We start from the raw sequence: 27,714 nt of genomic DNA, 5'->3' as shown, positions 1-27,714 counted from the left end.
CTTTAATAAAAGCAGTGTCAAAAATAGAGGGCTGGTGACCCAGCTTGCAGTGCTATGTGGATTATATGCACTCATGTGTCTAGAGGTATACGGTTTCACACGGGCCGCTTCATGCCGGGCGCTGGCAGCTGTGCGCTGAAATGCATTAGTGATGGATTTCACATGGAAGAACAGAACGAGAGACCAGGGCTCAAAGAAACTTGCATTCGAAACAAATGTGCTTCCCATTCTCCCATGGACCTGGGGTTTTTCCCCTCCCTTGGAATGTGTGTGTGAGCGTGGCCTTGTGGGTGGGAAGTTTCCTGTAATCTCATTCATTCAGCCTGGCCTTAGGACTAGTATCTACCTCCACCTTCAGCTCTTCAGACTCCAAACACAACACAACCTGAAACTGTCACTGACGCCCACCTGGGGTCACCTCACGTCCTGCTCATAATGGAAGTAATCCAGAGCAGAAGCTGTTTCTCTGACAGTTTTTCAGGAATCCATCTCCACAGGATTTCGGGAGGAGTGTTGGTGCAGCTACGCCCTGGAGTTTCCCCCTCTGCTGCACACTGGGCAGGAAACTAGCTTTTAGATGGCAATTTGGTGTACAGCGTGTAATTAGAATCGCAGGATAATTGGAAGAAATGCAGCGCTGTCAAACACTTCCAGCTCTTTCTTTGGATGATGAAGACACAGATGTTGTTGTTCAGACCATTCGTCTGTTCTCAGTGGGTCGTACAATGTGGTCTTCTATGGTTTTAGACCTGTCTGTTGACTGGCATTGGGGTAGAGTCATGAGTCTGGTGAAAGTCAATATTTACCAATCATTAACACATTTACCAGCCATTTGTAAGGATTGAAATTGACCTTGATCTTGACTTGTGTAGAAGCATTTCTCCTTCTTCTCCTCCTCCTTATTTATTTTAAGTGCTAAGTATTATGAGCTCTGTAAAGCTTTACTTGCCTATGATTGCTGAAAAATAATAGTTGGATTTGTATTCCAGATTTTTAATTTTCCAGGTTTTTAACTGTTAGACAGGAAGATGTTTTTTTTTACAGTGGTTGTAAATCAATAATCATATTTATATCTAGAGGCAAAAGCGCTTCATTCAAGCTCTTCCGTTCCGTGCGCAGTTTCTTTCTCGCTAAATACGCCAAAGCGCTACAGATGCATTTTTTTCATTTATCATTTATTTTTCATTTATTTTTATAACAAAAGTAGCAGAAACACGGTGAGCAGTAAAATAGATGGATACTTTCGATGATACACTGCAGAAAACAGCAGTGCTGCAAATATAGTTATTTTTTATTTACAACCCTGAACCCACACTATATTTTCTGTCACATAAATATAAAAATAATGATAGCTTGATAAAACCTCTGATCTTACCTTTTAATATTCATATAATGGGGCTCAACTGATAAAAAATAAAAAAAAATAAAAAAGATGGAACCGGAAGTTCTAAAATGCAACTCGCTTTTATATCTATATCTATCTATCTAAATCTATATATCTCTATCCATCTATCTATCTATATCTATATATATATATATATATATATAGTTCACTAAAAGATTCTGTAGTAAACGCTGCATAAATGAATCACTCTTTACAACTTTGGACACATTACGGTAATTAATGTGATTAGCCTTTTGCTTGACTACGTTATCAAACGGCTAATAATGTGTTGCTAATGTTAAATGAACTATGTTCCTGTTTGCCACCTCAGAGTCAGCCTTCTAAAAATCTGCATCCTTAGAAACGCTTTGAACATCAGACAGCAGTGGAGAAAGGCATATAGTTCATCATGACATAACATCAGAATATACATCATATACATAATTTACCCTCTATATCTATACCCTCATATCAACAGAAAAATACTGGGATAACCTGGCTTCTCTTGAGACTCCCCTGCTTCGCAGCATAGTGATGACGATATGCTAAAGCCCGCCTGCATGTTGACGTGATTGGCTACAAATCGCGTTTTTGGTTCACTGATCTTTTAAAATGAAAATACTCAACAATGGTGTTGACTTATGAATTTGCTCATAGTTTGTCTGAAAGCATGCTAAAAAACTCACATAGGCATATAAACAGCATTAAAAATTAGATTTTCACCACAGGGGGTCTTTAAGTATGCGCTTTTACTAAAGCTTTTTTTATTTATTCACAAAATATCTTCACTTGTGCATAGCTCTCTGAATTTTCTTTTTTGAGCGAACTATCCCTTTAAATGTCTCTTTCTGACAGCACACATAAACGGATCTTCTTTCCTGCTTTCTGGTTTTGTCCGAGCCAGTGAAAGTTCTTTGGAAGTTTGTGGTAAACTCTTTCCCTGCCAGCACAGGCCTAAAGCTTTTCCTGCTTCCCAGCTTCCCCCACCCCTATCATTCGATGGGGAGTTCCTCTGGAATAAGCCCCCTGGTTTACACAGCTGTGGGATATTTCCTTTAAAGGAAGCGTGTTGGACCCTTACCCGTCCGCCTGGTGGTCTGTGGGTTGAACTGCTCCAGTGGCACGACTCTCACCCCGCTCTTCTCTGGCTTTCCGTAACACTTAACATCTCTTGTTTAGATTGTCTCCATTGAAATTGTTCGGACTTATTGTAGTGTTTGCCGTGTCTGAGAAGTGTTCTGTAATGGTTAATGTTGTGAAATACAGGAGGCCTGATGGATGCTTGTTGAGTGTTGTTTTTCATCTGCTCAAAGCAGGCCTGTTAGGATCTGACACCGCACAAACAGTGAATTTCGTAATGCACAGAGACAGGGCGGGTTACAGATACCGCAGTTTTGCATTTTTGGGCGGCTGACAGGAAAGCCCTGATCTATCATCATTGTTGACACAGAGTTCAATGAAGGACTCTGTAATTAGCTCTAGTGTTAACATGGTAAACCTTCTGCCCATAGTCACCTTTTTGTTCATTTATCAATGTCTTTCTCTCCTTCCTCAAGGCTAAACTCTGTCTGCATGTACACTTACATCTCTTGCATGGAGCGATTCAGAGTTTAACTGAAAGGAAAAGTTGACATTTAAAATGTTGTCAAAAAAATGTTGTCATTTACTCACCGTCATGTTGTTCAAAACCTATATGGCTTTCTTCCTACAATGGAACTAGAATGTACCTTTTTGTACATTCTGTCAATTGCAAGTAAATGGAGAAAACTGACCAACCATAAACTTTCACATTATTTTCTTAATAACATGTCTCCGTTATGTTATTTTTGCTACAAATATGCAAGAAAAAAACAAAACAAATAATGTAACTAGAACGTACATTTCCAGAAGAAAATGTGAATGGTGCTTGCAGTGGCAAAAAACACGACCCGGTTGCTAGAGTGTGGTAGGCTACATGATTGCATACGAGCCAACAACCATGTCTGTACGATGTTCTGCTGCTGAGATATGGCTTATTCATGTTGTTCGGTTGGTTGCTAGGGTGTTCTGGGTGGTTGCTAGGTGGTTGCTAGGGTGTTCTGGGTGGTTGCTAGGGCGTTGCTAGGTGGTTGCTAGGGTATTCTGGGTGGTTGCTATGCGGTTGCTAGGGTGTTCTGGGTGGTTACTATGGTGTTCTGGGTGGTTGCTAGGGTGTTATGGATGGTTGCTATGGTGTTGCTAGGGAGTTCTTAGGTATTTTGGGTGGTTGCTATGGTGTTGCTAGGGAGTTCTAAGGTATTTTGGGTGGTTGCTATGGTGTTGCTAGGGAGTTCTGAGGTATTTTGGGTGGTTGTTAGGGTGTTATGTGTGGTTCCTAGGGTGTTCTAAGGTGTTGGGTGGTTGCTATGGTGTTGCTAGGGAGTTCTAAGGTATTTTGGGTGGTTGCTAGGGTGTTGCTAGGGAGTTCTAAGGTATTTTGGGTGGTTGCTATGGTGTTGCTAGGGAGTTCTGAGGTATTTTGGGTGGTTGCTAGGGTGTTATGAGTGTTTAAAATCTCTATTAAACGAGTGCATTATAATGAGTGCACGAGGCCTGCGGCCTCGTGCCTATGAGTGAGTTTTTATAGAGTATTTAAAATCTCTATTAAACGAGTGCATTATAATAAGTGCACGAGGCCTGCGGCCTCGTGCCTATAGCCTATGGTTGCTAGGGTGCTGTAACTGGTTGCTATGATGTGGCTATGAAGATTTTAGGCCATTACTTATTGGCTGCTGGATAATATAAATCCTCTGAGGGAGAGAGAGGGGGAGACATGCAGGGGTGTCAGGCCCTTTGTGTCTGTGTGTGTGAAAAATGACAGTTGGGATTTGAATTTCTGAAAATTCCGCAATGTTAAGTCAATGGGACTTTTTTGGCCGCTTTTTCGTCCGCTGTGCGAACATCGTACACCCGATCGCTTAGAAAAGATATAGCACACCTCTCCTCAATGAGCCGGTCGTTTTGACACCTCACTCAGGGGTCTGTGACAAACGGTGCGGGGCGAGTTTCGCGCCAAACTTTGTCCAGAATAAAAAGAAGAAGAAGAACTAGATTAAAAAGTTCGTTGAAACAAACTTTAAGTTGGCTTGTGAAAGTTTGGACCAGATAGTTTGAAAAAGTTTAAAGTTTAAAGCAGTTTAAAATAGTTTGAAGTTTAAATTAGTTTGAAGTTTAAAGTAGTTTGAAGTTTAAATTAGTGTAAAGTTTAAAATAGTTTAAAGTTTAAAGTAGTTTAAAGTTTAAAGTAGTTTACAGTTAAAAATAGTTTAAACTTTAAAGTAGTTTGAAGTTTAAATTAGTTTAAATTAGTTTAAAGTAGTTTGAAGTTTAAAGTAGTTTACAGTTAAAAGTAGTTTACAGTTAAAAATAGTTTAAACTTTAAAGTAGTTTGAAGTTTAAATTAGTTTAAAGTAGTTTAAAGTTTAAAGTAGTTTAAAGTTTAAAGTAGTTTACAGTTAAAAATAGTTTAAACTTTAAAGTAGTTTGAAGTTTAAATTAGTTTAAAGTAGATTAAAGTTTAAATTAGTTTGAAGTTTAAATTAGTTTAAAGTGATTTGAAGTTTGAAGTAGTTTAAAGTTTAAAATAGTTTAAAGTATAGTTTGAAGTAGTTTAAAGTTACTAGGGTGTTTCTAGAGGGTTGCTAAGGTGTTCTGAGTGGTTGCTAGGCGGTTGCTAGGGTATTTTGGGTGGTTGCTAGGGTGTTATGGATGGTTGCTATGGTGTTGCTAGGGAGTTCTGAGGTATTTTTGGTGGTTGCTAGGGAGTTCTGAGGTATTTTGGGTGGTTGCTAGGGTGTTGCTAGGGAGTTCTGAGGTATTTTGGGTGGTTGCTAGGGTGTTGCTAGGGAGTTCTGAGGTATTTTGGGTGGTTGCTAGGGTGTTGCTAGGGAGTTCTGAGGTATTTTGGGTGGTTGCTAGGGTGTTGCTAGGGAGTTCTGAGGTATTTTGGGTGGTTGCTAGGGTGTTGCTAGGGAGTTCTAAGGTGTTTTGGGTGGTTGCTATGGTGTTGCTAGGGAGTTCTGAGGTATTTTGGGTGGTTGCTAGGGTGTTGCTAGGGAGTTCTAAGGTATTTTGGGTGGTTGCTATGGTGTTGCTAGGGAGTTCTTATGTATTTTGGGTGGTTGCTATGGTGTTGCTAGGGAGTTCTGAGGTATTTTGGGTGGTTGCTATGGTGTTGCTAGGGAGTTCTGAGGTATTTTGGGTGGTTGCTAGGGTGTTATGGGTGGTTGCTAGGGTGTTCTAAGGTGTTTTGGGTGGTTGCTATGGTGTTGCTAGGGTGTTCTAAGGTATTTTGGGTGGTTGCTAGGGTGTTATAGGTGGTTGCTATGGTGTTGCTAGGGAGTTCTAAGGTATTTTAGGCAGTTTCTAGGGTGTTATGGGTGGTTGCTATGGTGTTGCTAGGGTGTTATAACACACTAACTTGCTCTCTCACACACACACACACACACACTCAAGAGTTTTTGAGTTTAGAGTTTAGTGAATGCATGAGTTTATGAGTTTAAAGTTTAAAGTAGTTTGAAGTTTACATGAGTCTAAGAGTTCAGAGTTCAGTGTATATTAGCATCCTGGAGTTAGGGCTAAGGTGAGGCACAAGGCCTGCGGCCTTGTGCCTACGAGTGAGTTGTAGTTTGAAGTTTAAATTAGTTCAAAGTTTAAATTAGTTTGAAGTGGATAGAATAGATGAGTTTACATGAGTCTAAGAGTTCAGAGTTTAGTGTATATTAGCATCCTGGAGTTAGGGCTAATGTGAGGCACAAGGCCTGCGGCCTTGTGCCTACGAGCGAGTTTTTATAGTTTTTATTCATAAAAAGTTTAAATTAGTTTGAAGTTTAAATTAGTTTGAAGTTTAAAATAGTTTGAGGTGGATAGATAGATGAGTTTAATGAGTCTCAATGGCTCATATAGTGTATAGAATGGCAGTTTGATTTAGTCTAGGCTTTCAAGGGATTTTGATTTGAATTTTTGGCAGTTGGGGAGTTTGAAAATCTGAACATTCCGCAATGTTAAGTCAATGGGATTTTTTCCGAGTTTGATCGTCATTTATAGGAAAACCGTAAGTCCGATCAGTCTAAAAAGATATAGCAACGCGAGTCAGAACAGTTTGAGTGTCTGGGCCGAGTTTGAAGTATGTAGAGTTAAAGCTCTAGGACGAGTTTGATATAGAAATTTTAGTCTCATAAAAAGAATAATAATAACTAGATTAAAAAGTTCGTTGAAACAAACTTTAAGTTGGCTTGTGAAAGTTTGGACAAGATAGTTTGAAAAAGTTTGAAGTTTAAAGTAGTTTAAAGTAGATTTAAGTTTAAAGTGGTTTAAAGTTTAAAGTAGTTTAAAGTAGTTTGAAGTTTAAATTAGTTTGAAATTTAAAGTAGTTTAAATTAGTTTAAATTTAAAGTAGTTTACAGTTTAAAGTAGTTTAAAGTAGATTGAAGTTTAAATTAGTTTACAGTTTAAATTAGTTTGAAGTTTAAAGTAGTTTGAAGTTTAAATTAGTGTAAAGTTTAAAATAGTTTAAAGTTTAAAGTAGTTTAAAGTTTAAAGTAGTTTACAGTTAAAAATAGTTTGAACTTTTAAGTAATTTGAAGTTTAAATTAGTGTAAAGTTTAAATTAGTTTAAAGTAGTTTAAAGTTTAAAGTAGTTTACAGTTAAAATAGTTTAAAGTAGATTAAAGTTTAAATTAGTTTGAAGTTTAAATGAGTTTAAAGTGATTTGAAGTTTGAAGTAGTTTAAAGTTTAAAATAGTTTAAAGCATAGTTTGAAGTAGTTTAAAGTTACTAGGGTGTTTCTAGAGGGTTGCTAAGGTGTTCTGAGTGGTTGCTAGGGTATTTTGGGTGGTTGCTAGGGTGTTATGGATGGTTGCTATGGTGTTGCTAGGGAATTCTGAGGTATTTTGGGTGGTTGCTAGGGAGTTCTGAGGTATTTTGGGTGGTTGCTAGGGTGTTGCTAGGGAGTTCTGAGGTATTTTGGGTGGTTGCTAGGGTGTTGCTAGGGAGTTCTGAGGTATTTTGGGTGGTTGCCAGGGTGTTGCTAGGGAGTTCTGAGGTATTTTGGGTGGTTGCTAGGGTGTTGCTAGGGAGTTCTGAGGTATTTTGGGTGGTTGCTAGGGTGTTGCTAGGGAGTTCTGAGGTATTTTGGGTGGTTGCTAGGGTGTTGCTAGGGAGTTCTGAGGTATTTTGGGTGGTTGCTAGGGTGTTATGGGTGGTTGCTAGGGTGTTATGGGTGGTTGCTAGGGTGTTATAAGGTATTTTGGGTGGTTGCTAGGGTGTTATGGGTGGTTGCTAGGGTGTTCTAAGGTATTTTGGGTGGTTGCTAGGGTGTCATGTGTGGTTGCTATGGTGTTGCTAGGGAGTTCTAACACACACTAACTTGCTCACACACACACAAGAGTTTTTGAGTTTAGAGTTTAGTGAATGCATGAGTTTATGAGTTTAAAGTAGTTTGAAGTTTACATGAGTCTAAGAGTTCAGAGTTCAGTGTATATTAGCATCCTGGAGTTAGGGCTAAGGTGAGGCACAAGGCCTGCGGCCTTGTGCCTACGAGCGAGTTTTTATAGTTTTTATTCATAAAAAGTTTAAATTAGTTTGAAGTTTAAATTAGTTTGAAGTTTAAAATAGTTTGAGTTGGATAGATAGATGAGTTTAATGAGTTTACATGAGTCTAAGAGTTCAGAGTTTAGTGTATATTAGCATCCTGGAGTTAGGGCTAAGGTGAGGCACAAGGCCTGCGGCCTTGTGCCTACGAGCGAGTTTTTATAGTTTTTATTCATAAAAAGTTTAAATTAGTTTAAAGTTTAAATTAGTTTGAAGTTTAAAATAGTTTGAGGTGGATAGATAGATGAGTTTAATGAGTTTAAATGAGTCTCAATGGCTCACATAGTGTATAGAATGGCAGTTTGATTTGGTCTAGGGTTTCAAGGGATTTTGATTTGAATTTTTGGCAGTTGGGGAGTTTGAAAATCTGAACATTCCGCAATGTTAAGTCAATGGGAGTTTTTTCCGAGTTTGATCGTCATTTATAGGAAAACCGTAAGTCCGATCAGTCTGAAAAGATATAGCACACTAAGTCAGAATAGTTTGAGTGTCTGAGCCGAGTTTGGAGTATGTAGAGTTAAAGCTCTAGGAGGAGTTTGAGTCAGATTTTTTCCGCTCAGAAAAAGAAGAATAACTAGAACGTACATTTCCAGAAGAAAATGTGAATGGTGCTTGCAGTGGCAAAACTCACCACTCGGTTGCTAGAGTGTGGTACATGATTGCATACGAGCCAACAACCATGTCTGTACGATGTTCTGCTGCTGAGATATGACTTATTCATGTTTTGGGTTGGTTGCTAGGGTGTTCTGGGTGGTTACTAGGGTGTTTTGGGTGGTTGCTAGGCAGTTGCTAGGGTGTTCTAGGTGGTTACTAGGCAGTTGCTAGGGTGTTCTGGGTGGTTGCTAGGCGGTTGCTAGGGTGTTCTGGGTGGTTGCTAGGCAGTTGCTAGGGTGTTCTGGGTGGTTGCTAGGGAGTTCTGAGGTATTTTGGGTGGTTGCTAGGGTGTTGCTAGGGAGTTCTAAGGTATTTTGGGTGGTTGCTATGGTGTTACTAGGGAGTTCTGAGGTATTTTGGGTGGTTGCTAGGGAGTTATGAGGTATTTTGGGTGGTTGCTATGGTGTTGCTAGGGAGTTCTAAGGTATTTTGGGTGGTTGCTAGGGTGTTATGGGTGGTTCCTAGGGTGTTTTAAGGTGTTTTGGGTGGTTGCTATGGTGTTGCTAGGGAGTTCTAAGGTATTTTGGGTGGTTCCTAGGGTGTTGCTAGGGAGTTCTAAGGTATTTTGAGTGGTTGTGTTATTAAACGAGTGCATTATAATGAGTGCACGAGGCCTGCGGCCTCGTGCCTATAGCCTATGGTTGCTAGGGTGCTGTAACTGGTTGCTATGGTGTTACTAGGTGGTTGGTAGTTTTCACAGATGGTTACTATGGGGTTAGGGCTAAGGTTAGGCACGAGGCCTGCGGCCTCGTGCCTACGAGTGAGTTTTTATAGAGTATTTAAAATCTCTATTAAACGAGTGCATTATAATGAGTGCACGAGGCCTGCGGCCTCGTGCCTATAGCCTATGGTTGCTAGGGTGCTGTAACTGGTTGCTATGGTGTGGCTATGAAGATTTTAGGCCATTACTTATGGGCTGCTTGATAATATAAATCCTCTGAGGGAGAGAGAGGGGGAGACATGCAGGGGTGTCAGGCCCTTTGTGTCTGTGTGTGTGAAAAATGACAGTTGGGATTTGAATTTCTGAAAATTCCGCAATGTTAAGTCAATGGGACTTTTTTGGCCGCTTTTTCGTCCGCTGTGCGAACATCGTACACCCGATCGCTTAGAAAAGATATAGCACACCTCTCCTCAATGAGCCGGTCGATTTGACACCTCACTCAGGGGTCTGTGACAAACGGTGCGGGGCAAGTTACGCGCCAAAAAAGTGGCAGAATAAAAAGAAGAATAATAACTAGAACGTACATTTCCAGAAGAAAATGTGAATGGTGCTTGCAGTGGCAAAACTCACCACTCGGTTGCTAGAGTGTGGTACACGATTGCATACGAGCCAACAACCATGTCTGTACGATGTTCTGCTGCTGAGATATGGCTTATTCATGTTGTTCAGGTGGTTGCTAGGGTGTTCTGGGTGGTTGCTAGGGTGTTGCTAGGCGGTTGCTAGGGTGTTCTGGGTGGTTACTATGGTGTTCTGGGTGGTTGCTAGGGTGTTATGGATGGTTGCTATGGTGTTGCTAGGGAGTTCTTAGGTATTTTGGGTGGTTGCTATGGTGTTGCTAGGGAGTTCTAAGGTATTTTGGGTGGTTGCTAGGGTGTTATGTGAGGTTCCTAGGGTGTTCTAATGTGTTTTGGGTGGTTGCTATGGTGTTGCTAGGGAGTTCTAAGGTATTTTGGGTGGTTGCTAGGGTGTTGCTAGGGAGTTCTAAGGTATTTTGAGTGGTTGCTATGGTGTTGCTAGGGAGTTCTGAGGTATTTTGGGTGGTTGTTAGGGTGTTATGGGTGGTTGCTATGGTGTTCTAAGGTGTTTTGGGTGGTTGCTATGGTGTTGCTAGGGAGTTCTAAGGTATTTTGGGTGGTTGCTAGGGTGTTCCGGGTGGTTTCTAGGCAATTGCTAAGGTTTTCTGGGTGGTTGTTAGGGTATTTGGGTGATTGCTAGGACATTTCTAGGCGGTTGCTAAGGTGTTCAGGGCGGTTGCTAAGGTATTTTTGGTGGTTGCTATGGTGTTACTAGGTGGTTGGTAGTTTTCACAGATGGTTACTATGGGGTTAGGGCTAAGGTTAGGCACTCGGCCGCAGTATTTAAAATCTCTATTAAACGAGTGCATTATAATGAGTGCACGAGGCCTGCGGCCTCGTGCCTATGAGTGAGTTTTTATAAAGTATTTAAAATCTCTATTAAACAAGTGCATTATAATGAGTGCACGAGGCCTGCGGCCTCGTGCCTATAGCCTATGGTTGCTAGGGTGCTGTAACTGGTTGCTATGATGTGGCTATGAAGATTTTAGGCCATTACTTATTGGCTGCTGGATAATATAAATCCTCTGAGGGAGAGAGAGGGGGAGACATGCAGGGGTGTCAGGCCCTTTGTGTCTGTGTGTGTGAAAAATGACAGTTGGGATTTGAATTTCTGAAAATTCCGCAATGTTAAGTCAATGGGACTTTTTTGGCCGCTTTTTCGTCCGCTGTGCGAACATCGTACACCCGATCGCTTAGAAAAGATATAGCACACCTCTCCTCAATGAGCCGGTCGATTTGACTCCTCACCCAGGGGTCTGTGACAAACGGTGCGGGGCGAGTTACGCGCCAAACTTTGTGTGGAAGAATAAAAATAATAAGTATGCAAGATAACACTAATGTTGCTTTGCCTATAGGCAAGCACCATTAATAAGTATGCAAGAGAACACTAATGTTGCTTTGCCTATAGGCAAGCACCATTAATAATAAGTTTAAGTACAATATCAGTAAGTTGGCTCTCACAAGCCAACTTAATAAGTTTAAATAGGATTTCAGTAAATTGGCTTTCACAAGCCAACTTAATAATAAGTATGAGCAATAACAATACTGTTGCCTTGCTAAAGCAAGCACCAGTAATAACTGTTTCAGACACAGAAAGTTAACCTGCACCACTCACAATTGCTTTGCAATGTGGTTCCTGATATTTTCATTTTGGAGGCTTAAAGTCGGCATGAAATCAAAATTGACCCTATTTACTTTGTTAGCGGATATTACTAGTCTTGTGGTGAACAATTAATCCGTGCAAGTTAATACATGGAAATTTTTTTGCCGAAGTTATCTTTAATCAAAGTCTGAAAAGTTACTTCCGGGTCTGGAATGGTTCTTTTTCTGATGAGATAGGTTTGACGGCTTGGGTTGGTTAATCGCTTAACCACCCCCCTCAAACCGTTACTCTGCTACGGGCGAGAGATGGAGAGGAGGAGCGCTAAAGTAAAACCCTGCCCTCTGTTCAATATTCCGTTTCACTCAGAAATGCGTCACAACACTTGAGAAAAGTCGTTTGCAACTTCCGGTTCACGCGGACTTTAATATCACGTATGGATCACCGGAAGATCCATGAAAAAAAATATTCAGACATCTTATAGAGTATATGCTTTTGATGGTAAAAATTCAGCTCAATCAGATATTTTCTTTACTTGTAGACACAAATTTGCACACATCAGCATTGGTCAGACTATTATTCTTCAAATCTGCGGATTCTGATTGGGTGTGAGGGTTTTTATTCATCAGCTGAAAAAAAAAAAAAAACGTTCTGAAAGTTATTCCAACAATTTCATTATAGCTATTGTGGACTTTGCTGCTCTGATCAGGCTTTTATATTACCACTGTGTATCAAGTTTTGTTAAGGTTGTGTTCAGTACATTCATGAATAACAAGTGACACCAGGCCATTTAATTCACTAATAACTTCGCTTCTGTGAATCAGAATTAATTTGATCACTTTTTGCCACCACTATCCCTTGCTGCTGTGTGCCTAATTTGGTGAAGATCTAACCAGCCTAGGAGGAGTTTGAAAAAAAATTCAAATAGTCCGAAAATGTAATGGCGTGAAATAAAGTTATGATCCAAATTGCAGATCGCCTTATAGTGCCTTTAGTGTCAGGTGGGTGTCTGTCTGTGCTACTGAGTAGTGGTGCATGATTAGAACCTTCCTGCCAAGTTTGGGGGTCTCAATGATTTGTAGTCTCTGATACCCATTAGGGCTGTCAATCTTCCTCTATAATACTATTCGAATTTCATTCCTTATTTTATTTAATATTCGAATAATATTCGAATAGTAAATGCTCAAATTCATCCTATTATTAATATTTGCGACATTACACAGGCTTGATTTGGTTGTTGTTACACGTTCTGTCCACTAGAGGGACAGCTAACATTACAATAAACATTTAGAAACGGATGATCGCGTTTTTTTTATTAACAATAAAACAGCGGAAAAAATGAATGACTTTAATTTGGCAACTTTAATGGACATTTTTCCACTGATCAGTTGTCTGCTGTTGTGTCAGAGTTTCACAACTCTGTCAGTGATTGTTGCGCGGCTAGGAACCGTGTAGCCTAACCATTGCTCAAGCTCGTGAATAAAATCTTTTTTTTATGTTGATCGGTCTCATATCTTTACAGATAAACCGTGTCAGTTTGTCTGTAATCGCCTTTTGGCAGACAGCTGGTAAGCCCCGTGATGAAGAGAGAGGCAGAAAAGAAGTAGCCTAATTCTTGCCTGTTTTAGCAGCGGTTCCTTGGACAGATCGCCTAGTTTGTCAGGGTGTAGCGTTGTCAGATGTGCCGTTAATGGTGCGTTCACACCGGACGCGAATAGCGCGTCAGGCGCGAGTGATTTCAATGTTAAGTCAATGCAAAGACGCCTGGGTTCACACCGGACCAGGGACGTGCAGAGAGTTCCTCAGGGGCAGGGGCTCAAATATAAAAAGGGGCATATATATAAATATGTGCTTTGTATCACAGAAATAAATTATATTTTTAAAGTTAAAAAATTCTGTATTTTTGATCAAATAAATGCAGGCTTAAAGCGCATTAGGGACTTCTTTTTAAAAAAAAATAGTAATTTGTGTGTGCAAAAATGTTAAAATAATAAAGTCACCATTTCGCGTGTTGTTGTCAGGCAGCCTACACCTCACATAATAGGCCTACACTGTAGGCCTGGGCTTCATTTAACAAACTAGTTTCATAATGTAAACGGTGTATCAATATATAGACTAGGCCTAAATTCAAGTGACTTGAATACTATACTTACCATTAATGCTACTTTTGGTGCTGGTTTGTAGTCAATTAACATCCATTAGTTCAACGACGGAGATTCAGATCACTTCAATGTAAATTCGTCTGTCCATGTAATTTTCAAATGATTTATTTATAAATGACCGTCCAATGATATTTGAACTTCTTGTGCCAGATGACGATTGGTCGGTGTATTATGCATGACAAACAGGCTTCAGCGAATTAAGTAATATTTTAAAATATGTGTTATGTGGATTTTTAATTGAATCGACACACAACCTTTTATTATAAAAAATAATAATAGTAATAAAAAAAAAGTTTTTTTTTTTTTTTTTCCTGCCGTCGAGCATAACGTTACTCACTGAAAGACGCTCGAGAGCATCGGTTCCCAAGCAGACTGTGTGGGATACCTACGTGTACACTAATACATTTTCATTTTAAAACGCATAACTTTTGCTACGGTTATGCCTGCCGCCCACACACTACTCCGGAGTATTAGAGCCTCGAAAATGGAGACCGTCAGTCAAGACCGAAGCAAGACACGCACAACTTGACGCAAGTGACGCAACCCATAGCAACGCATTATAGCAACGACACCTCAGACTGACAGAAACGTAAAAATAAACGTGAATTTAGGCTACTTTAGTCTTGTACACATTGTCATGTAAATTATAAGCAAATGCATTTTGTTTTATTGACCACAATATTATCATTGATATATGTTTGAGAAGGGCACTTTTGATTAATTTTGAAAAAGGGCAGGGGCTCGAGCACCCAAAGCCCCCCCCTCTGCACGTGCCTGCACCGGACGCGGGAGCGGCGCGGAACGGAAAATCACGCGCGGCCCGGCGCGTGCCTGTTCACACCAGACGCGTATTCTTCGCCGAGGTCGACAAGCGCTTCTGCTCAGTTGTTGTTAATTCAGAGCTATTTTTTACATCATGGTTAAGTAAATAACCTCATAAAATGAATACACCATGTTTCTGTAACCAAGAAGTTTGTACACATCTTTTATTAATCCGTTGTCGAGACACACACGCAGCCAGAGAGAGAATATGGTAGACAGTAGTGTAGATATAGCCTACCGTTGAAATATAGTCTACATCCTCTCTTCAAATTTTTTAAATCTATTTTCCTGTTTCCCAGTGCGAGTAATTTGACATCATCCATTTTCACTTATCAACTCCTGTCTGCATCTCTCTCTCTCTCGCTGTTTCCCTGTTTGTTTGTGTGTTCTCGCAATATTTTAATTAGAAAATTGACGCGGATCACTCGCGGCTCGCGCAAAAAATAGACCAGACGCCGAAACTGGCGCTTCACGGCGCGGGCCGGCCGCGGCGCTCCGCGTCTGGTGTGAACGACACCATAGGTTAACATGGGCGCCGAAAGGAAGCGGCCTCCGTTCCGCGCCGCTTCCGCGTCGCTCCTGCGTGCGGTGTGAACCCGGCGTCTCTTGACGCGCGAATGGACAGTGGTCAAGCGTATAACTAGACGCGGCAGGCTAGAATTTGACGCGCTATTCGCGTCCGGTGTGAACGCACAGTAAGGTTGCAAGTTGAGGAGTGATATTTCATTCAGATTTAGCATATTCTGCAAATTGCCAGTCTTCTTTATTTGTGATTTTCCCATTTATGATTTGAAATCCAAATACCTTCTCCACACATCGCTTCTCAAATTGTCAGGAGTGGTGATCTCCGTTTCCATGGAGACATTCCTCGCCGCCATTATTGACAGTTATTGTTATGACGATGCAGCGTGGATAACGCGCACAATTGTGTTACGATAAAAAAATGTATTGTTTATCAGACGAAACAAAAGCATTTCATTTTCACATGCGTGTGTAAGCCAAGTTGGCGAGAAAGGCTAGATTGCATATTAATAAAAAAAAATAAAAAAAAGCAATATTCGAATAGTAACTTCAGCATTCGAATAGTATTGATTTTTTAAATATTCGAATTATATTCGAATTTCGGAATTCGTTCCAACAGCCCTAATACCCATACACTTTTGGGGCAGAAAAATAAAGGAAAAACTCAGTAGGGTACCAGTGTGTTCTGTGCTTGGACCACTAAATATACAATCTACTCCTGCAACGCTGCCAACCTGCATGAGCTTGTGTTTCCGGTCTCTCGCATTCACATGCATATGAATGGAAGTCAATGGAGTGAAAAGTGTAGTGTGGTTGCCCTTTACAGACTAAAGCCAATTGTTAATCTTATCTGATGTTTGCTTTTTTTATTTTGAACCCTGCATGGATCACAGAAGCAGCAGCAGAATTTTTACATCGTTCCTTTCCATACAATAAAAATGAATGTTAATGGCTTCTGTTGAATGCCAAAAAGGACAATGAACTCATGGATGCAGCTCTCAAATCTTATTTACACATTACTCAAATCTTACTGACACAATATTCAAAAACAACATATTTTTACACTTTTTTTGTTGTTGTTGTTGTTGTTGGGAGAAACAACGTAGTTTAGCGTAATTGCTGCAGCATTTATCCTTTTTGGAGCTTGGAAGCACTTGTCAACTATCATTGAATGGAAATGAACAACGTGAAGAACATACTTTTTGTGTGGTAGAAAGTGAGTAATACAGATTTGAAGTGACATGAGGATGAGTTATTCAAGTATAATGTTTATTTTTGGTAAACTATCTGTTTGAAGATTTTGTACTAAATTAGTGTCCTTAAACAGCTGCAAGTTACGATACCATAACTCCTACAAGGCACATTTCCATAAAATCTTCTGCTTTTTATGTGGATTTCTTGTAGCAAGGAAATTCTTCACTCTGGCAGCCCTATTATTCAGTATTATGTGTTTTCCAGCAGTAACTCCACCATTGTGGCTGTTTTTCTGGTCTCTCAGCTGCACTGGTTCCAGTGCAGAGAAGGGCAGAAGTGCATCCCAGTACCCGCTTCGCTCCGCCACTCGCTGCCTGCTTTTATTGTTTCCCTAATTCATTATGACATTTTAAAGAAGACCATATTTCACTCACTGTTTTCAAAGACCACATTCAGAGAGCAAAATAAATCCTGTTGGGTTTGCCCTCGTTCTGCTCAAAGACAGCAGTTGGTTTTTGCATCCCTCCAGGCTGTGAGTGGAAGATGTTTCCTTCACAATGGTGAGGTCACTGTTGTTCTGCCCTTCTGGAAAACATTTAGGATTAGAAAAGAAGCTTTTCTTTGTTTGAAGGTTCTCCCTGTTTTACGTGCTGCTTTGGCTGGCTGTGGAAGTGGCACAGGGTTGGGCACTTGTTAAAGGTCAGGAGAGAAGCCCAGCGCTGCTCTGTGCCAGCATGCACCCAGTTTCCTTCACACTGTCCTCTTTGTTCCAGGCCTTACAGGAACCACGTTGCCACGCATCCAGTTGATGGATTGCTCACGGATGCTTGGAGGAATTGTTCTGTGAAAAAGTCAATTGTTGTTGGAGACGTGCATTGTGGGGAAGCACTTGAAGTGTGTGGAAATCAAATGCCATCAATATTTTTGTTTAACACAGAGTGGGATGTTACCTTTTTGGGACATCACAAACTACATTTATACATTTGCTCTGAGTAATTTTTGGGTTAGTCCAGGTGGTTGCTGAGGCATTTCTAGGTGCGTGCTACTGCTAGGCTGTTTTGTGTAGTTGCTTGTTGACATACACTACCGTTCAAAAGTTTGGGGTCAGTATTATTATTATTTGAAAGAAATTAACACTTTTATTCAACAAGGATGCATTAAATTGATTAAAAGTACAAGACATTTGTAATGTTACAAAAGATTTCTATTACAAATACATGTTGTTCTTTTGAACATTCTATTCATCAAAGAATCCTGAAAAAAAATTATGGTTTCCACAAAAATGTTGTAGCATAACGGTTTTCAACATTGAAAATAATAAGAAAGGTTTCTTGAGCTGCTAATCAGCTAATTGGAATGTGAGACTGGAGTAATGGCTGCAGAAAATTCAGCTTTGCCATCACAGAAATGTATTACATTTTAAAATATATTCAAATAGAATACCATTATTTTAAATTATAATAATATTTCACAATATTGCAGCCTTGGTGAACACAAGATCATTCTTTTAAAAAACACTTAAGTCTTACGGACCCCAAACTTTTGAACAATAGTGCAAGTCAAAAGAGTTCACCCTCGTGATGGGTTTATTGTCTACTAGGTGAAAAATCATAAGTCTGGTTGGTTAGAAAAGATACCGTGTACCTTTTCTAAACAACCAAGGTAATTTTAGTTATTCTTATCCATAGCACACACTTTAGCATTCAACTAATCCAGCACAGTTTAACACTTAGGGTTAAAGGTTAAGTATGAAACACCACTTGAAAAGTTTGTCTAGTTTTTTTGCACATTCTCTGTTTTTCTTGGTTCTCGGCACACCCTCTGGTTCTTCTCCTGGTTTGTACTTTATCATGTTGAGTCTGAGTTTCAGACTGTTTAAAATTTCTCCCCATCTATCCAGATAAATAGTTGTATTCTCTTGTGGTTCATGGAATTTCACAAATCTCAGATGCTCTATGCGATTCTCAGACTCAAGCTGGGAACAACCCCATATAAGTTCATGTCAAAGCTGATTACATTCTGCCACTCCTCTAGACTGATTTCCTGTTTTTGGAGTTAAGTTTAAAAAGCTGAAACATCTCAGACATTCCATGTGCTGAGTTTTGGTAGATTTGCAATGATGTGCCTTATAGGGCCCTATGATTTCCGTCAAAGCGGAAAATGCAGACAGAATCGTGGAATCCAGTTCTTAAAATAGATTTTATTGTATAATTTATTGTGTATTAATAATCAAACCTCCATTGTGCAGTACTTAATTTGATACAAAGTATTTTGTTAAAGGAATTGGTTTATTATTTTATTTAATTACATTTTAAAAGATTGATGCAAGTGAATTAAAACTTAATTAAACCATTAAAACGGAAAATGGAATTTGTGAATAAACAAATAAAACATATGTAATTGGACCCTAGCTTTAGCAAGCACCTTAAGTTGCTCAAAATATTAAATCAAACAGGCATGTAAGAGGAGAATGTGTAGAACATTGTGAATGAGGGCTGTACATATTGTGTGAAAATCTGCAGACTCAAATTCCACACAGTCCTTGTTCACAAACAACAGAAGTGATGAGTGAGTCACGTCCTGACGTAATGTCTTATTCTCTGTCCTGCAGGAGAATCAGGTTTGGGAAAGTCTACACTCATCAACTCCCTGTTCCTGACAGACTTGTATTCACCAGAGTATCCCGGACCCTCTCACAGAATCAAGAAAACTGTTCAGGTAAGATCCACTCAGTATATGAATATAAAGCGCTACACTGGTGACATTTTGTTGGGCAATCTAAAGCATGATTATAAACACAATGAGGCTGTGAAAGTGGATTTGTTAGTAGATGAGTTTAACTGTTCGGTGTGATGCTGTTTAATGTCCCAGACAACCTCTGTAGTCCCATTTAGACACTTCTTAGCACTAGCAGCCATGCTATTACTTATATATTTTATGTCATAGAATAAAATGGGAAAATATCTCTAGCATTAGTCGAACACAGACCTTATTTCAGGCATTTAACCAAAAACCCATTCAAAAAACCCATTGACTTCAGGACAATGAATTCAGAAGTGCTAAAATGTGTTTGGGTTTTGGCCTACACAAATATGTCATCCTGCAGCATTCTGTAGAGCCGTTTCTCACATCTGGATCACATATGCCTCAGTCTGCCATATGTAGGGCTGAATCTTTTTCAGAATCAGCAGTATTCTAGCATCAGCCTAGTATTAAACTTTTACTTAGGAGCTCATGCTAAAGACAGCTTCCCATTTCTCTAAAGGCGCTATTCCACTGCAAGGTACGGGTCGGTACGGCTCACTTTTTGGTGCTCTTCCATTGCTTGGTACGGCTCACTTAAATGGTACCACCTCGGTTGATGTTCCAAACGAGCCGATAATAAAATGTGATGTGTAAACACTACAGATCACTGATTGGTCTGAGAGAATTGTCACTACTAGCGTTATTGGATTTGCGACACGAGACGCCAAACCCAAACGAACAAATAAAACAAACTTCTTCGTCTTGCAGTGAAAAACATCCACATGCCGAGAATCAAGAAAACCATTCCATATATATGCTCCATTGCTTCTGTGTTGTATGTTTGTTTGTCTCGTTTACGATTATGTCACGGCAGTTGAGGTGGCGCAACTATAACGATTAGTCTATACTCTTTGATGCCGAACCGTACGATACAGTGGAAATGCACCATAAAGCAGGGGTTTCCAATTCCGGTCCTCGCGCCTCCCCGCTCTGCACAGTTTGTATGTCTCTTATCTGACACCTGATTCAGATCATGAGCTCTTTAGAAGAGAGCTCCAACTTGGGTGCGTCCCTATTGAAGGGGTTCCCTACACAGTGTTCACTGCTCACTACTCACTTAGCATGGGATATCTGTTGCAGTTCAATTCACTAAACAAAATCTAAATTCACTAAAAAAAGCAAAACTCTGCGTTCATCAAACACAGACGAAACTCAAAGTTACGCATATTAGAAGTTAGTTAGGATTAGTTAGCTTCAGAATTAAAATTTCCTGATAATTTACTCACTGCCGTGTCATCCAAAATGTCTGTTTTTCTTTCTTCAGTTAAAAATAAATTAAAGTTTTTGGGGAAAACATTTCAGGATTTTTCTTCATACTGTTGATTTCACTGGGGTGCAACGGTTTGAAGGTCCAAATAGCAGTTTCAAAGCAGCTTCAAAGGGCTCTACATGATCCCAGCTGAGGAATAAGGGTCTTATCTAGCGAAACGATCTGTCATTTTCACACAATTTTTTAAAAAAATTGATATACTTAAAAACCACAAATGCTCGTCTTGCACTAGCTCTGCGATGCGCCACGTATTGCGTAATCACATTGCAAAGCTCATGCGTAATATAGGCGGAAAACTCAATCAAATTTTCTCCTCCAACTTCCAAATCGTCCGACATCGTTGTTACCTTTTTTTTTGTAAAGGGCGTTTGTAGTCTTTGCACGTTCACTTTGTAATCACTAGGTCGGTACTTCCACCTGTCACGCGTGACCTTTCCAAGGTGATTTACGTAATGCGTGGCACATCGCAGAGCTAGTGCAAGACGAGCATTTGTGGTTAAAGTATATAAATGTTTATTTTTTTAAATGACCTGCCGCATACAAACGCCTGCTTTGGATTGTAATCTCCCTTAATGCTAAAATACTCTTTAAAGTTCCCTTCGCAGCACATATATGGTTGAATGAAACCCACCCCTCAACTGAGAGTATTAGATAAGAGAGACATGCAAAATGAAGAGCGGGGAGGAACAAGGACTTGAATTGGGAGCCCCTGCTCTAAAGGAAGGAATATGTGATGTGGCCTGCTGCTAAAATAGCAAACAGCATCTGTCAATCCAGTGAGCATTAGAACTGGATTGACAGGCATTGGCAATCTCTATCAAACAAAGGTGTGACCCATGATCCCTCATATGCTTGTGTGGTATGTGGTTTTTCAGCTATTGTAAAGAATGTAGTGATTACAGTGCCACACTCTTCACACATTTCTGGTGTTTTTGCAGTCAACTAGACATGGTCCAGGTCTTAGTGGGTGTGTGGACCAATTTCATGAGGTCTTTTATTTTATTTTATTTTAATCTTAAACATTATAGATTAGTACATCTGCGAGGAACACTATGCAAAAGATTGAGATGATGTTGCATTATGCAAAAGATTGAGATGATTGTTGCATTATGTAACTGTGTCATCATATGACTGTCATGACAAAGATCGGTTTGCACATGATGTACTGAAATCTTTTGCAGTCTCACAGAAATCAACCCCATTTACTTAATGTTCAGGCAGTTAACTGTCCCAAATAGCATTACTCTATATAATGTAATGTGGCTAAACCACTGGATTTTTCTGATTAAAACTGCGACTGCAGTAAAAAAAAAAAAAAAATACTCCAGGTTTGCCGTGCTTGTTTACAGGGCTTTATAATTTGGCCAAAATGTTGTGTTATTATATATCAATGGCTAAATGGTAGTAGTAATAATAATAATAACACTGGCAGATAACACGCTGCTCACATGTAAACGAACACAGTGCTGCGCTTCACTCTGAAACATATATTTAAATAATGAAATCGCAGTCTTTGAGATTTGGTAATCGCACTAAGCCATATCACGATTTCAGTTTTATTTCAATTAATTGGGCAGCCCTAGGCTAAACAAATTGATCTCTAATCAGAATGTTTCCATTGAGTCTGATCATGTCTGTGCTGATAGATCAGGAAATGATACTTTAGTAGAAATGGGTCAGTTTTGATATCATACTGCTCTTGGCTCATGTCAGGTGAAGGATTAGGTTTATATCTGGATTAATTTGAGGGAAACATGGTTTCCATTTAGATGCCCTTTTAATCTAGTCACCACTGCCACACATCTGATGAGATGTTCATATCTACAGTGTAACGACATGTCATGTTATTCAATCAGTATGTTCAAGTAGATTATGCATTAGCAACTGTTGCTAATTGCTGTGATACATCAGTGTGTCTGCCACAATGGAAAGGTCAAATTCTGCCCATAAATGCGTGCAAGTAAATTGACAGATGCAGTGTGTTATTAATGCTTCCCCCCATAAAAACGTGTAACCATGGCAACCACATCATTGGTCTGATTACAGAATGTGCAGTTTGATGGAGAATAATACAGCCTTGAGTTTTAACTTGATTTTTCTTAACTAAAAAAACGTATCACTACATAACAGAAATCTTATGTACAGTAATTACTTTAATTAAATACTGGGCCGATTTAAAAAGTATTTGTACTTGGAAATCGATCATAATAATATAAATATATATATATTACAAGCATAATTACAACAGAAGTAAAAATCTACTGTAAATCTGTTTTTTGTTTCTTGAGCAGCAAATCAGCATATTATAATGATTTCTGAAGGATCATGTGAGTGAAGAATGTGTAATGTGAGTAATGGCTGCTGAAAATTCAGTTTATTACAAGAAATGAGTTTACATGCTGATAAAATACCAGTCTAAGAATCTGAAGCCTCTGCTGTCAGATGAAACTGATCGTGTATCTGTTCTATCCTGCACAATGAACTTGTGTGTGTGGTTGTTGTTTGCCTTAGAGAATTCTGGGAAGTGAGTCAGAAAATCAGCATGTGAGTGATTTGTGCAGGAAGAGAAGCTTCATCACTGACGTTTCACACTGTTGCGTCACTCTTGTCAAACTGAAGAGCTCAAGATATCTGTGTGTGTGTGTTGTGTGTGTAATAGCTGTGATTATGATAGCACACGTTAACCACTGGCATTAGTGTCCTGACTATTTCAGACCTGTGTGTGTTTATTTGGCAGCACTCATTGAGACTAGTTATGTTGTTAATGTTAAGTGTTGGCAGCTCTAAATGGATATGTTTGCCATTGAGATGTGAATACATCGTGACAGGCTGAAAGATGAGTGTGTGTGTGTGTGTCTGTTCAATCCCTCAATACAACAGTTTGTCTGTTTATTTTAAACTCAAGTAGTATGTCAATACTGCTAATCGACAGTGAGTGAACATGTCTGGCAACATTTGGAAGGAAATACTAGTGGATAAAAAGTACTGCAGACTTTTGTGGTCAGATATATGAGTGTGTTGAAAGCTGAGGGTTTGGCAGAGCAGTGATGTGTCCAGACCTTCATACCTGCGGACATCTGAACCGTGTTTTTTTTTTGCCCTCTGTGATATCAGACTCTGACGAGATGCTTGAAGGAGCAGTGAAGCTCTTCATCACGTCTTTATCCTTCATTCTGCTCCACCTTTTCTGTGGAGCATGGATAACTTAAGTACTGACCTCTTTGAAAGACAAAACAATGACATCTAGTTCATTTTTGTTGTGACTTTAAATGCACCAGTTTTACTCTTTCAAATGAGAAGTCCTGAAATGCATTGCAAATGTTTTTTTTTTTTACTTTAAACCACACCCCAAATTACTAACTTCATTGGGGCTGGTGTTGATTTCTGACACCATGTGTCAGACAATTGCTTGAGATATTTATCCAGACTATCTCACCACCTCAATTGCCTGCGTCAGGTCAGGTGAGAAGAGGACAGCCCACGCCAGCTGCTGACAATTTGTGGCTTGGCGAAAACAATCACTTTTTCATCAACAAAGGAAGTACAAAGACCAATCAAAATCTGCGGATTTGGTTTCCCACTCTAGTCCAGTCACAGACGGAATTTTAGACGGTTATGAAGCCAGTCAAGATGTTCTCACCATTTGTGCTCCGTCGCTGAGTGATTACACTGGTGTGGTGCAATTATCAGGATGATATCATTGATGTGGAATTGTTTCATAAGACAGAAGACATGGGCTGGGTGATCACACCTCAGATTATTGTGATGCTTTTTTCAGGAATGCACAGCTAACGTTCTAGGCAGATCTTGACCACAATTCAATATTACTTTGCCATATTATTATATACATATAAGTTATTTCAAAGGTCCCTACAGACTACAGCAGCAGAAGAACCAAAACCTACAAAGACCTTTATTTGAGCAAATAAATATAACGCATAATATAGGAAAATTACAAACTATTTCCTTGATTTTCCAACTAAATCCCCTTTTATTATCTATGAAAAGCAGGTTTTCTCCCGCTCTCACTCTCAAACGCACACTCATGCAGTACAGACACACGGAAACTTGTTGTGTGCTGTTAGTCCTGCACACATGAGCATTTTATGGAAAAAACCTGACAAATGTCTCAAAATAAAGTATATCTGAACAATGTCTTGAGTTATGATAACTGTAGTATAAACGGAATAATTGACTGGGTCGTTGACTACCGTGACCGCATTACTACCTCGGCTGTGCATTATTTTTTTAATAATTCAACATTCCGTCGTCAATTACTCTTTACAAATTTCACAGTTCTGGCTCCTTTAAGTCATTTTGAGGACTAGAAAATGTATCATTTTGGAAAATAATTTCAGATTTCAACAAACAAATTAGAAACAAATTTAGTTAATTTCTTAAAGATAAAACAACAGATTTAACTGTTTAGATATATTATAGTTTGCCAGTTTGCTGTCTATCTTAACATACGTTGTATTTAGTTTTATTTCTCTTATGTCATTTGCCACGTCTATGAAACTGGATATATACATGAAAAGGCGTGTTTACAAAGACTTTTAATCTTAAGAATCAATCACATGCTTGTTTGTTGAGTCACATGCTCAGACAGTCTTGAAAATTGACTGGTAACCGGTAACTCAGTAACATTGTGATTTCCAGGCCTTTAAAAGTCATTAAGATGAGTTAACCATGAACTACCGTACACATTTCTTTTCACTTTTTTTCTATTTTTCTGTAATGGTTCATCAGCTAGTACAATCTATATAAAATTCTTGTCTAGTAATCTAAACGACAAGAAAAGTTAAGGGAAATCATGGAAATTCTCTGGTCAAAGGGTGAATGTTTTTAAAGCTCACTTCACAGTGAGCAAGTCCAGCTGCTTTCTTGAGTTACAAAGTCGAGTGTTGTTTCAGGCTGCCAGGTCTTAAGACGGGCAGCTCTCAGAGGTGTGATAAAAATCATAAGACAGAAAGTATCATGAGGAAGTACCATTGACTGTGTTAGACTTGCGGTTTCTTGGCAAAGGCAGGTTATGACATGGCATGGTGAATATCGAGCCCATGCAGTTATTTATGTTCTTTTTCCTTTTCCAAACATTGTCACCGTAACGTGAATAAACAGTTGAAGTCTTCAGATGTTAAAACACCAGCTCATGTTTGAATAGACGTCACAGCTCCACAGTTTCTCTGTCAGAGCCTTCTTTAGCGTCAAGCCCAGGCAAATGTTTTTTTCAGTGGTTGCCTGTAGCATGTGTCTTTACTCATCTTCACTCATTTGCAGAGGAATCAGAGGGTTGCAGAGGAAACGCTGTCTTTCTGGTTTCTCAGCATAGCTAAATAACACCGGTGCTATATCATCTACATGTCACTGCATGCTCATTTTTGCTCTTCCAATTCGTACAGGACCCATATCACTCCATAACTTCTACTTAAATTCATCAGAACAAAATGTGATGTCTGCAGTGTATTCGTACTGAGCGTAAGAATGTGTGCGATCCTTTTTAAAGGGCGTGGAAAGGGCATTACAATTTCCAAAAGGACAACTGGACCCGCCTGTCTGAAATTCTCATTGCTCAAAAAAATACCAAACTGAATTGGAGCAAAACTTTGGTTACCCTTTTTATTTTTCTCTCTGCACCCTTGCAATGCCTTAATCAACGGATTTGCTAAATGTCTTACTGAGCATAATGCTAGTAGGCACTCTTAGGGGCCTTTCTCACTGAATGCGTTGGTTCAGAGTTGCTGGAAGTAAATGGGGAAAATGGTGTGAGGTCTTGAGACTTGTTGGACTTATTTTAACTTGAGCACTGCTTTATTTATTTTTAATTGGATGCCACAAAATACACAAGCACAATGGTCAGACATGCATCTAGCCATGTAGAAAAACAATGTAAACATGCACTAAATTAACGAATTTTACCATTGCTCTTGCGTTCAACTTTCAAAAAGACCTTTTTCCGTTACACAGCTGGCATCTTGCAAAAATGTGTTCTGTGTGAATGGCCTCCTACGGTGTTGCCAGCCATATTGAGAGCACTTTACTTCAACCAAAATACCTAATTTGTTGAAATGAGTCAGTTAGGCTCAATTTATCGAAAGGAATTAGACTGTTCTCAGGGAAGTGAACCCTTTTTGAAATGTGTACCCTCTAGCTTGGACCACAGCTTCTGCTTTGATGTTTACTTCAGTGCCAAGGGATATTAGCCCTGCGTAGGATGCCATCTTCAACCACTTCTCTTAAATATCTCAATGCTGTGCTAGATTCAATGCTTTGAACTTCAGAAGCTTCATAAAATTCAATGACTTTTTTTTTTTACCTCTCACTTGGTTACTGCCAACAAAACTTGTAAACACTGGACTAATATAAATGTATGCATTAGTCAGATTGTCAGTCAGTTAGAGGAAGTGCAAGGGGGAAAACTTTACCCCGTTTCTCAGACCGTTAGCTACTTTTTATTGTGGTTTGTATTGCTTTTTTTTTTCTTTTCTGAGAGACGAATGGTTGTGATGAAATGTAGTGGTATGCGTCTCATGGTGGTCAATGTGGTCAGCTGTACAGACGGAAGACGTTAGTGAAGACTTTATTGGTTTGTTACTGGAGCAAGGTGTCTCGTTTGCACTGTTTTACAGGCAGGTGGAGAGCCTTACTAGGTGATAAATCACAATTAAAAAGCTGTCTGTCTTTGCATGTGCCATTATTAGCTCAAATGTTTTACGTGCCAACCCAAACTTCACCCCAAATGTTCTGCGGTACACCTCCGTGAGTGCCTGTTTTAGTGCCATGTCAGCACCCCCCCAAAAAAGAAAATATATATATTTTTTTTTAATGTTCATGTCCAGCCAAAGAAATATGTGCTTTTAGTTTTAAATGGTAATGCTAGTGATGGACTGATATACATTTTTCAATTTAATCACTGTAACAAAGGTTTATTGATAAGGGAAGAAGGAGGTGGGGACCAGCGAACGTTCAACGTAACTTTAAACGCAAAATAAACAAACAACAAAACAAAAGTAAAGTGGCAGCCCCTCACGGACGACTGCCGCATAAACTAAAACAAAACAACAACAAAAGTCCAGGCCTGGTCCTCTCTCATCCTTCACTGTCACTCCTCCTTTTATCCTTCCGGAGATCCTCTGTGGGACTTACTTGTTGAATTTTATAGATGCACAGTTCTCTGCATTTTTATCAGCATTAAAGGTCAGAGGTCAGCAGTATGATGTATGTTGGTGAGTGCTCATGGAGATCACCGTGAGACATGAGTTGAAAGCTCACCAGAACAGTGTAGTTTGATGAATCTGAGGTCACCTGCTGACCACAGACAGTAAAGCGCTCAGGAATCCGCCACACGCCCAGCAGCAGGTGTGCGGCAGCAGCCATCGTCACGCTCGCCTGGAAA

The 27,714-nt window shown here is 39.5% G+C and overlaps 1 protein-coding gene across 2 annotated transcripts in view; it reads left to right on the top strand.

Annotated features, from left to right (window-relative positions):
- The window catches only part of septin7a (septin 7a), a 55,975-nt gene that overhangs the window by 10,692 nt on the left and 17,569 nt on the right, over positions 1-27,714 (top strand). For both annotated transcript variants that reach the window (XM_079590619.1, XM_079590618.1), the window contains exon 3: positions 18,855-18,961. In XM_079590619.1, coding sequence (XP_079446745.1) covers positions 18,855-18,961 — 107 coding nt within the window. The remainder of the gene's footprint in view (positions 1-18,854; positions 18,962-27,714) is intronic.

This window comes from Phoxinus phoxinus (genome assembly GCF_949152265.1).
Source record: "Phoxinus phoxinus genome assembly, chromosome: 19".
Classification (NCBI taxonomy): domain Eukaryota; kingdom Metazoa; phylum Chordata; class Actinopteri; order Cypriniformes; family Leuciscidae; genus Phoxinus; species Phoxinus phoxinus.
The sequence above is the reverse complement of the archived record's forward strand: the minus strand, read 5'-3'. Positions and strand labels throughout refer to the sequence as shown.